At 42.8% G+C, this 12,519-nt stretch overlaps 1 protein-coding gene across 5 annotated transcripts in view; it reads right to left on the bottom strand.

Annotated features, from left to right (window-relative positions):
• TRANK1 (tetratricopeptide repeat and ankyrin repeat containing 1) overlaps positions 1–12,519 on the bottom strand; it is a 127,862-nt gene that overhangs the window by 39,632 nt on the left and 75,711 nt on the right. For all 5 annotated transcript variants that reach the window (XM_035278568.3, XM_035278569.3, XM_035278567.3 and 2 more), the window contains exon 9: positions 8,449–8,619. In XM_035278568.3, the coding sequence (XP_035134459.2) occupies positions 8,449–8,619 (171 nt within the window). The remainder of the gene's footprint in view (positions 1–8,448; positions 8,620–12,519) is intronic.

Raw genomic sequence — 12,519 nt, forward strand, 5'->3', positions numbered from 1 at the left:
ACACATATACATATATATACACACATATACATGTATTTTAAAAATACAAAAATTAGCCAGGTGTAATGGCACATGCCTTTGGTCCCAGCTACTTAGGAGGCTGAAGCAGAAGGATCACCTGAGCCCAGAAGGTTGAGACTGCTATGAACAATGATTACACCATTGCGCTCCAGCCTGGGCAACAGAGCAAGACCCTGTGTCAAAAAAAAAAGAGACAGAGAAAGGGAGAGAGAGGAAGAAAGAAAATAGTCACTGATGAAATATTGGGAAAAAGGACGAACTTTTTTATTAGGTATCAAAAACTATTTTTAATTAAAATGGAATCTTACTGAACAGATAAGGGAGCAGAACTGGACATTTATTTTCACATTAAATGAAAAGAGCCTGGCCCAGAGTAACACTAGCATGGTTGTGAAGAGATGAATGAATGGCCAACATCGTGTTCTACCAGAGTGGGAATACTTTGCAAGAGACAGACTACCTGAAAATGGGAAAAAAGTTGAAAGCATCCTTCAGTCAGTTCCCCGGCAGCAGACACTAGATTTGCATGCAAGTAGGAGGAAGACCAGTAGGGGAGTAGGAGAAGCAGAATAAGGGTGATAGAGGAAGCCATGCCCAGGTATGCACTCAGGCAAAGTCCCACAGAGGACGGCCTTGGCCTTATCCCACAGGAAGGTTCTGGAGCATGAGTCACACACACTTCAGAGTTGTCCCTATGCAAGGCAAAGGAAATGGGCTTTCATATTCTCGCATCTATCTATCAGTTACTAGCGACAGACTGCCTTGGGACAATAGAAATTCCCAGATATTTCTGGTTTAAAGGAGCATGAGCAGAACAGGCTCTGTAAGCCCAAAGACACTTCCCTGAAAACAAGCCTTGGGTGCTGGCTTTTCAAACTGCACACCCCAGTGTCGGGGGCCCTCAGAAACGGTAAAAGGGGTTCAAAGGGATCCAGGCAGAACTCCGACATCTGCTACACCTTCTGACACACGTCTGAATCACATTTCAGTAAATCAAGCCAGAACACCAGAAACATACATACATCCACTTCTGGGGCAAATGCTCATTGCCCTCTCTAATCAAGAGATGTTCAGGTACCAGGCAGAAGGAGGATCCACTACAGCATCATCCTCCAGAGAACAAAAATGATAATCATTCGGCAAACAAAGTCCACATCACCTTGGCTGGAAGCTCACTGAGATAGAAAACGTGTGTAGTAAAGCAGTATCTGGCTAGCATCCCTGGACTTTGCCCTGCCATCTTTAGCCTAAAATACCTATGAAGACACAAAAAAAATGATAAAAACTCACAGTACAGAAAAAAAAATCAGACCTTCGGTAAAAGAGAAACTTCCTTCACTATCAAGCTGATGGAAACTTGCTGCTTGTCTGCCTGATGAAAGCTTTGCAGCTACGTCATTCTTCCTCCAGGAAAATAAGTTCAGTGAAAAACTCTTATGAAAATGAACAGAAACATACTAAGCTCAACAAAAGAGACAATTAGATGCAGCTGCGTAATAAATACATGATTACATGGTTCAGACTTGTTAAGAAGGCAGTTATAGATGAGCAAAAGACTCAAACATCAGGAAAGGAATCAGAGGATGATACAGATGGAAACTTGCTAAATGCTGCCAACTGGTATCCTGGGTAGGAGGGCTGCGGGGGACTTGTTTACTTCACTGATCTTTTCTGATTTTGTTTCTAAATTTCCTATACGCTTAAAAAGAATCAAAGGAAACATCAGGAAACAAAGTTTCTTATGCATTATAATCAAGAGTTCTTAAAAAGATGACTATGTAAGTACTGAACAACAAAAGACTGAATAAGAATGTGCTAACATGCAATCACAGTGAATTTGTTTTTATATAAAACCGTACTTTTACAAATTTTCAACAATGATCACATTTAGCAAATACAGCAGGGCCTTCAATAACATTTCCTTCAACAGAGTGTCATTATAACATCGATGAGAAAATAAACTGAGTCCCCGCCAGGGCAAATGCGTGGAGCGGACACGTTCTTCCCATGTTTGCATGGATTTTCTCTATGTACTCTGGTTTCCTCCCACACCCCAAAGATGGGCACGGCAGGTGAACTGGCAGGTCTCAGTTGTCCCAGTCCGAGTGAGTGTGGATGTGTGAGTGAGCCCTGCAGCTGAATGGCATCCTGTCAAGGGCTGGCTTCCACCTGGCTCCCTGAGCTGCCAGAATAAACTGGCCACCAGCAACCCTGAACTGGAATAACTGGGTAAATACCTTACTCGTTTTTATTAACGTTTCGTTTTTTTTGAGACAGAGTTTCACTCTTGTTACCCAGGCTGGATTTGCAATGGCGTGATCTCGGCTCACCACAACCTCCGTCTCCTGGGTTCAGGCAATTCTCCTGCCTCAGCCTCCTGAGTAGCTGGGATTACAGGCACGCGCCACCATGCCCAGCTAATTTGTTGTATTTTTTAGTAGAGACGGGGTTTCACCATGTTGACCAGGACAGTCTCGATCTCTTGACCTCGCGATCCACCCACCTCTGCCTCCCAAAGTGCTGGGATTACAGGCATGAGCCACCACGCCCGGCCTTTATTAAATGCATGTATGGCTCATATTTATTTCCATGTTTAATATTAGAGGTGTTTTGATCTTTATTTAAAAGTTTGCTAATGCTTTTGTGACCAAAAATATGCCCCAGGAACTTAACTCTTGTTATCAATTAACCTAAGGTAAAACTGGTTTCGTTATACATTTTCGTTCTGTTTCCAAGAACCTGTTGATAACATTAAGAGAAGACTTACTGTGTATACATGAAGATTTGAAATTAAAAATTAAAATGCTCTTCTGAAGTTGCAACCATAGTCAGAAGTAATATAAAGTAAATTACTTTCAAAATAGATTTCATTTTGTTCCAAAATCTTTTTATAAGGTTTAAAAAGCAAAACTGTTAGGTTTTACTATACATATTTATGTTAAACTTACATTCTCATTGCATTTCTATTAAAGAGAATATAAATATATAACTAGAAATGCATGGAAGAAGACTAAATGACCACATCACAAATACAGTAATTTTTTCCTGGCAGGTACTATTATAGAGAATTAATAGTTTCTTTCCTATGTTTCATACATTTTCTAATTACTGATGAATTTTTAAAAACTGGTTTTGTAAAAAGGAAGAAATAGGACAGACATCCTTTAAGTCAATACCCCAAGCGTGCATTGACTGAAGAGGCACTGTCCTGGTGCTGAACCCGCCAGAAAGCAGCTGGCTCCCCACCTGAGGACCAGAGAGAGGCGGCTTTGGAGGCCTGATGTGAGGGACTCGAAAGGGCCAAGAACCAGTGAATCGGAGAGAAGATCACAAACAACAGTGAGGAAAGCAAAGCTTCCAATCTTGCAGCTCTTGGTCCTAAGGAAAAAACTGAGCAGCCATGGCAGCTAGAGAAAGTGGACATGCTGCCCTCTGGTGGTGGCTATGAAAACTGGCTAAAGGCAGTTCTCTAATCTCGACTATTTAGGACTAAAGTCTTGCTCCTCAAAGTGGTCCCTGGCATGCCCTGGCAGGGAGTGAGAGACACGGAATCTCAGGTCCTTCTCTGAACCTGCTGAATCAAGATTTGCATTTCAGCAGGCCCCCAAATGATTCATGTACATGTTCAGGTGGAGAAACACTGGTTTAGAGAACAGCAGAAATCTTTAGCGAGACCCTTTGTTTCTCTAAAAGCAGCCCCATCCTAAGAGATGAGCACTGCTATTATCAGCAAAATGGGGTACAGCAAACTTTAGGAAGAGTCATGGAAGAAAGGTCTCTTCATCACAGTCTGTAAACGGGAATGTTCATTCATGTAGATGTAAAACAACTCATATCCTAATGTTACTGTACTCAGGACCATAGATGTGAAAAACAGATGTCAGGCATAGGTGCATCTCCCTAGCAGCAGCTCTTCCTAGAGATAATAAATGCTTCCATCTGTCCCTTTAATGGATTAGGATGGGGGAGGACTAAGGTCCATAAAAACAGAGTAGATCCACCCTCATTCCCATGGACCTGGGCCTCCTCTTTTGATTCTCCCGCAGTCTCCTCAGCTACTGCTCTGGAGCTAAAGTCTAAAGCTACACTATCATGTACGTGGCCATTAACTTACATAAAATTATAGTTAATTAAATAAAATTAAATTTCTGGTTCTTCAGATACATGAGCCACACACATTTCAACTGCTCAACAGTCACATGTGACCAGTGGCTACCATATCAGACCAGAAGAGGTAGCTGAACATTTTCATCATCTCAGAAAAGTATATTTCACAGACCTGGTCTAGAAAGGTCCCACAGCCCCACATTAGGTTTTATTTGTGCCATCAGTAAAATCTTCGAAACAAATGTATGCATATAACTCCATACAACTCTGTGGATGTATAAAGGAATGGTGATATTCAGTACACAATTTCATTCAAAGATCTTCACTTACAGAGATCACATTTAGAGATTGGCTTCTCCAAGAGTTCTACTGCTGGGCCAGGCACGGTGGCTTGCGCCGGTAATCCAGCACTTTAGGAGGCTGAAGTGAGAGATCACCTGAGGTCAGGAGTTCAAGCCCAGCCTAACCAACACAGAGAAACCCCATCTCTAAAAAAATTCAAAATTAGCCAGGGGTGATGGTGCATGCCTGTAATCCCAGCTACTCAGGAGGCTGAGGCAGGAGAATCGCTTGAACCTGGGAGGCAAAGGTTGCAGTGAGCAGAGATCGTGCCATTGCACTCCAGCCTTGGCAAGAAGAGCAAAACTCCATCTCAAAAAAAAAAAACGTTCCACTGCCTAGAATACTTTGGGAAATATACAACTGCACCTTGCCAGCCCTTCCTGATTAACTTATCCTCTTTATAGATTTTTTTTCACTAGTTCCTTTCACTCATGTTTCTCAATAATCTTTCAATATTCTTCTAGCATGGCATGAAAATCTGTGTGACCAATGGTCTGGAAAACTTTACAGCTTTTTAACATCCAACAAGTTTACCATTGAGTACGGAGGGCTTTCGGCTTGACTGCATCCACTAGCATCACAGGCCACCTGGTGAACCAAATGGCAAGCCTGGAGTGATGCACAGTCCTCTCTGCGTGCTTTTCTGCCAAGCAAGTACAGGTGAGTTCTAATGAGTGAAAAGGGGACACACTACGATTCTACTGAGTCTCTCGATTCCAAACCCAGGTCACAGATTTAACTGGTGAAGAAGATAGAGGAGAAGCAAGAGCAAGAACCTTGTCTCAGAAGATGAGGTATTTTTAGGATTAACAGATATTCAAAGATTCTATTATACAAGGAAACTAAAAAAAAATAAAACTAAAACCTTAAAAACTAAACCAACATCAATGACTTATGCTAAAGACTTTAACACTAAATGAACATACACAATATTCTAAGAACTAAGATTAAAATAACAAAAGATAAAATTTGCAGGCTGGGCACAGTGGCTCACGCCTGTAATCCCAGCACTTCGGGAGGCCGAGGCAAGCGGATCACAAGGTCAGGAGATCAAGATCATCCTGGCTAATATGGTGAAACCTACTAAAAATACAATAAACTAGCCGGGTATGGTAGCACACCTGTAGTCCCAAGCTGCTCCGGAGGCTGAGGCAGGAGAGTCACTTGAACCTGAAAGGAGGAGGTTGCAGTGAGCCGAGATCGCATCACTGCACTCCAGAGCGAGACTCCATCTCCAAAACAAAAAAAAACACCAGCAGCTTCAATCTCCCTCACATAAAGCTTTTCTCACTTTGGTTGGCAACTGCAATACTCCACAGCCTAGCAGACTATCTCCCGTCCCAACACACGCCCTCTATAGGTTGCCTGCAACTTGCTGCCCACTTGCACATTCAAGGGAAGGAGTGTTTCTAGAAAAGCACATTTAAATAACTGCAGGAAATGCATGCTAACCACCTATTAAGTATTAATCAATCTAGTCCATCAATCATAAACCATCCAAAGAGCAGAAGATAATTACGGGAAAAGAACAGCACAAAAGAGAAGCAAGAAAATGAGTCGGGCCAGGAGAGGTGGCTCACTGCTGCAGCCCCAAAACTTTGGGAGGCCGAGGCAGGTGGATCACTTGAGGTCAGGAGTTTGAGACCAGCCTGGCCAACATGGCAAAATCCAATCTCTACTAAAACTACGAAAATTATCCAGGCATGGTGGTACATGCCTGTATTCCCAGTGACTTGGGAGGCTGAGGCAGGAGAATCGCTTGAACCTGGGAGGTGGAGGATGCAGTGAGCTGAGATCGCACCACTGCACTCCAGTCTGCGTGACAGAGCCAGATTCTGTCTCAAAAAAAAAAAAAAAAATTATGAGTCAACTCACCCCAAAAGTAACATAAATAATTCAGATAATTCAGGGAAGAAATAAGAAAGTTTTTTTTAATTATTTGCTTTTTCAAATGCAATTCAAGATGTGGCAAATAAAAAGCATGCATAGCTGCTACAGATAAGAGACAATCAGAACAGAGTTCTTAGAAATTAAAACCGTGATCTTCCAAATTTAAAAATGCAGCAATGGACAAGCTGAATTATAAAAGCAGAAGTTTTAGACCAATTTAAAGATTTGGGAATCAAAAAGGAGTAGAAGGGAAAGGTACAGAGACATAGATTATAAATTCAAGAAGCTCATGCATTTAATAGTAGTGGCAAAGAGGAAAGAGACTTGGAGGGGAACAAAATAATAGAAGATGATTTCCCTCAGCTAAGAAAACAGACAGCAAGAGGCCACAGGTACCAAGCCAGAAGAATGAGGGAGGACCCATGTCTAGCTACCTACTAGGGAAATTTCAGAACTCCAAGGACAGAAAATTCTAGAGGGGGAAAAAATGAGACTGACATCAGACTTCTATCAGCAGCAATGGGGGCTAGAGATAATGAAATAATTTATACAAGTTGTGAGGAACAAGGTATTACAGTGTATTTCATAAACCTAAGATACCATAGAAACTGATGGAACATACCAGAAAAGGCTGCCATTAAACGATGACACATCACTGTTCCCATCTCAAAGATGTTAAAATCAGGGAGGGGAGTGTAACTTACCCTTAATGAAATACAATGCCTATATTCAGACAAATTATCCATCAATATGAGAATAAAAGAAAGACATTTTCGAAAATTCTGTAGTCTACTATCTATCCCTCCTCCATGAAAAACTGACTTGACCAGGTACTCCAACATATCAAGAAGGAAATCTATGTGGAAAACATTAGCCATAGGAGTCACGTATGAGTGCAAGAACTACAAGAAGTATAAAAACATGCACACGTTTCATAAAACTGAGATGCTTAAAGAGTATCACATTTAAAGAGCAAAGTTTTGAGGACATTTGGTGATTCTTTTCTTTCTTTTTTTTGTTTTTGAGACAGAGTTTCACTCATTACCCAGGCTGGAGTGCAATGGCGCGATCTCGGCTCACCGCAACCTCCGCCTCCTGGGTTCAGGCAATTCTCCTGCCTCAGCCTCCTGAGTAGCTGGGATTACAGGCGCACACCACCGTGCCCAGCTAATTTTTTGTATTTTTAGTAGAGACGGGGTTTCACCATGTTGACCAGGATGGTCTCGATATCTTGATCTCGTGATCCACCCGCCTCGGCCTCCCAAAGTGCTGGGATTACAGGCGTGAGCCACCGTGCCCGGCCTTGGTGATTCTTTTCTATGGGTCTGGCCATGTTACTAGTTGTAGAAAGAGTAACATTTACATAATCACACTACCATGCAAATGTCATTTGCTGATTTTCAATTTTTAGAATCAATCTGTAAATGAAGCATGAAAAACTTAAGAAACAGAATATAAATGATACAAATAGCATTACTAGACAAAATCCAGCAAATAGGACTGACATCGCCTAGGACTTCAACTTTTCCACATCTTGTCAGCAGATGCTGTCCCAAATTGATAAATCAAGATATAGATATATATAAAGTTTAAATTGTTGGCTATAATTTTTTCTAAAGAATAGACTTGATTTTTGTTATCTCGTATTCTTTTTTTTTTATTGCATTTTAGATTTGGGGGTACATGTGAAGAACATGCAAGATAGTCATATAGGTACACACGTGGCAGTGTGATTTGCTGCCTTCCTCCCCTTCACCGATATCTGGCATTTCTCCCCATGCTATCTTGTTATCTCATATTCTAATTTTTTTTTCTATGTGTGTGCGTGCATAGAAAAGAAAATCACCCATACTGTCCAAAGGTGGACTTGGAAAAGTTCCCAGAATGACGTAGCATCTCTCTAAATAAGAGGTGTCTCATTCTATCTTTAAAAAAAAAAAGTTTTTGAAAGATTGGTAGGTCTCATTTTCATATATATATATATTTCCAAATATATATATATATTTACCGAGAAGAGATAAACTGATTTGTATCAATATCACAAAACCAGTTTTATCCCCCAAAAAGTTAATTCACTGAAAGCTCTACCTGCTAGGTCCTTAGAACACGCAGCCAGCTTTTCCAAGTGACTGTTGATTTTCTCGATGGCTTTGAAGTTCTTATTCCTCTTCAGGACATCCACGGCAGACCGAGACTGTCGATCCAGCAAAGTGGGGTCTGCTCCAAAGCGCAGGAGCATCTGCACATCCTCCGTTTGTCCTAGGGAAGGCCAAAATGAGAAAGGGGGTTGGTCATGGTTCCTTCCATAAGGAGATGTCCCCATGAGTGCTCTTCTTCTCAGTCTTCTCCCAAGCAGCCCAGGGCAAGAGGACCAGGGTCCTCTGTTTGCGGAGCCTGAACTGCTAGCCTCAGGTGGTCCGCCCAACTCCCTATAGCAGGGAGTCCTGTGTGGAGTGGGAAGGACGATAGCTTTCAAGAGGTTCCGAAGTGCGCTCCTCTCTACCTTTCTCCCCTCTCCTTGGTAACAAGCAGGGAGAGGGGGAATCTGGTTACTAGGCAACAGTTACAGCTGTAAGGGTAACATCAAGCTGTGACTTCAGATTTCTTTATTTCTTTGAGAGGAAACAAAATACTCTTCCGGAAGAAAAGTCTGCCTGGAGACAGGACATGAAAGCAGTGATTGCTTTGGCATCAGGGGCTGTTTTTGTCACTGTTACCACCCTCCTAGCCCGAACTCCCTGGCTGCCAACTCCATTTGCTGCTCTGATTTATCTGTTTGACGAGTATCAAGATATCTCTGGTCACAGATGCGACTTTTTACAGAATGAAACAGGTATGTCCCTGGGGGTACAGGAAGACTTAAGTGGGCACAGAGAGTTCAATGAATCAGTACCTAATCTCACTTCCACATGTAAGCTTTCCCAAAAGTCACCTCCTGAAAAGGCAACTGCCCTTCTCCCACTTTACAAAAAATGTTTTAAGTCTTATTTCCTACCCATGGAGACTCTCACTTTGGTAAGCAGAATTCAAAGCCCCTAAGATTCTTGACCTGCTGTGCATCCACACCTTTTCCCAGTTATTCAATCAAATACCAGTCTAGGTGCTGCTGTGATGAAACTTTGCAAATGAAACAAAGGTCCCAAATCAGTTTACCTTAATATAGGGAGATCATCCAGGGAGGCCTGATCTAATCACCTGAGTCCTAAAGGTCAAAGTTCTACAGATCAGGCATTAGAGTATGAGAGGGGTTTCATGCACAAGAAATTCTCCTCTGCTGGTTGTGAAGATACAGGAGACAGAAAAAGGAATGTGTGCGGCCTGCAGAAGCTGAGAGCAGCCTCAGGCTAATAATCAGAGCGGCCTCAGGCTAATAACCAGCAGAGAATCTGGGACCTCAATCCAACAATGGCAAAGAACTGGATTCTGCCACAACCATGTGAGCTTAAAAGAGGGCCCAGAACTCCAGATGAGAACACAGCCAAAACCAACACCATGATTTCAGCATTACAAGACACTGAGCAGAAAACTCAGTCCCATCATGTCACTCTACTGACCTAGAGAACTAATAAATGGATGTTGTTTGAAGTCACCAAGTATATGGTGACACAGCGTAACTACAGCATACTGCCCCAAAGGAGGTAGAAACTCCTGATCTCCAGGTTATCAACCCAAAGGACAATTAACATTGACACCTGCAAAACCTCCCTTAAAAGGCACCACATAATCCACCCCCTACCTACTTCTCCCCAGAATTCTATTTTTATGTTTAACAATTATAGAAATTTTACTATGTTTATGTTGTTTTGATAAGCTCCATATTGATAATTAATAATAATTCAATCCAGAAAAAACAGTAATGCTTAGAGCCTTACAGTCACAGAAATGTTGGAGGGCATCATTTCCATTCTATTAAATACAAGTAAAGACATGAAATAACAGTTTTCTTTTTAAATATCAATGTAAAAATTATACAAAATTCCAGATGTCAACTTAAACACATGCAGAGAGGTACACAGGTTTTCAAAATTCTTTGAAAGCATAAGGAAGCAAACTGAAAACCACCAACAAATCAGAATTACTTTTTTGCCGGCCAGTATCCATTCTTCCTTTTTCTGAGAATCACTCAGTCTTCCTTTGAGAAGGCACCTCCTCTCCCTCAGTCTACCTGATTTGATGATGTGAACACCAGATGGACAGACACACACCCCTGTAACAAACACATTCTCTATCGCTTCACCAACCCCCAGGTCCAGGAGCTAACACTTCCCCAGGTTCTGGCCACTCAGATAATTCTATTCTTCTGACTCTGTCCCATACCCTCTTCCAGGGGCTAAATCCTAGCCAGGGTCTTGCCGATCAGATCATTCCATTCTTCTGGCTCTAGTGATTAACTGGTTCATAAAGGACATGTGACCCAAGTCAGTCGCTAAGACACACTAGGAGGACTTGTACTGAACTATTGGGAGGAGGTTTCCTCTTTGGCTGAGACTGACAAATGAGCAGAAAGCAAGCCTGAAGGTTCTGGTGGCCTTAATTGAAAGGCAGCCTGTCTAAAAATGAACCTGATAGAAAGAAGAAATAACTACAAACAGCTATTGATGAAAACAAACAAACCAACCCAGCGACTCTCCCAACAGCACTTTCAAAATGAACATATCAAACTTGACTTTCATTAGAATGTAGTTATTTCCTCACACAAAGGACTAAGAGGCAAGAGAGATTCTTGAAGACAGCTTTGGAGCAACAACCTGAACCAAACTTTGGAGTCTTCAGTCACATGAGACAATAAATTCTCTTTCTTGCCTAAACCAGTTTGAGTGTAGCTTGTAACCAAGACAGATGCCATGATCCAACCTCACTTCAATTCTAGGAGCTAGCCATATATCTAGGCTTGGGTTCTGCTGCTGCCCAGCTCTGGGGAGTTCCTGAGTCTCTGTCATCCTGGGCCTCTCAAATCACTAAGGACCAGAGCCAATGAGACCACTGTAACAACAAGCACCCACCTCTCAAATCACTAAGCACCAGAGCCGATGAGACCACTGTAACAACAAGCACCCACCTCTCAAATCACTAAGCACCAGAGCCGATGAGCCCACTGTAATGACAAGCACCCACCTCTCAAATCACTAAGCACCAGGGCCAATGAGACCACTGCAACAACAAGCACCCACCTCTCAAATCACTAAGCACCAGGGCCAATGAGACCACTGTAACAACAAGCACCCACCTCTCAAATCACTAAGCACCAGAGCCAATGAGACCACTGTAACAACAAGCACCCACCTCTCAAATCACTAAGCAGCAGGGTCGATGAGACCACTGTAATGACAAGCACCCACCTCTCAAATCACTAAGCAGCAGGGTCGATGAGACCACTGTAATGACAAGCACCCACCTCTCAAATCACTAAGCACCAGGGTCGATGAGACCACTGTAATGACAAGCACCCACCTCTCAAATCACTAAGCACCAGGGTCGATGAGACCACTGTAACAACAAGCACCCACCTCTCAAATCACTAAGCAGCAGGGTCGATGAGACCACTGTAATGACAAGCACCCACCTCTCAAATCACTAAGCACCAGAGCCAATGAGACCACTGTAACAGCAGGCACCCACCTCTCAAATCACTAAGCACCAGAGCCGATCAGAGCACTGTAACAACAAGCACCCACCTCTCAAATCACTAAGCACCAGGGTCGATGAGACCACTGTAACAACAGGTACCCACCTGTCAAATCACTAAACACCAGAGCCGATGAGACCACTGTAACAACAAGCACCCACCTCTCAAATCACTAAGCACCAGAGCCGATGAGACCACTGTAACAACAAGCACCCACCTCTCAAATCACTAAGCACCAGAGCCGATGAGACCACTGTAACAACAAGCACCCACCTCTCAAATCACTAAGCACCAGGGCCGATGAGACCACTGTAACAACAGGTACCCACCTCTCAAATCACTAAGCACCAGAGCCAATGAGACCACTGTAACAACAAGCACCCACCTCTCAAATCACTAAGCACCAGGGCCGATGAGACCACTGTAATGACAAGCACCCACCTCTCAAATCACTAAGCACCAGGGCCAATGAGACCACTGTAACAACAAGCACCCACCTCTCAAATCACTAAGCAGCAGGGTCGATGAGACCA

This window comes from Callithrix jacchus, chromosome 17, assembly GCF_049354715.1.
Source record: "Callithrix jacchus isolate 240 chromosome 17, calJac240_pri, whole genome shotgun sequence".
Taxonomy (NCBI): domain Eukaryota; kingdom Metazoa; phylum Chordata; class Mammalia; order Primates; family Cebidae; genus Callithrix; species Callithrix jacchus.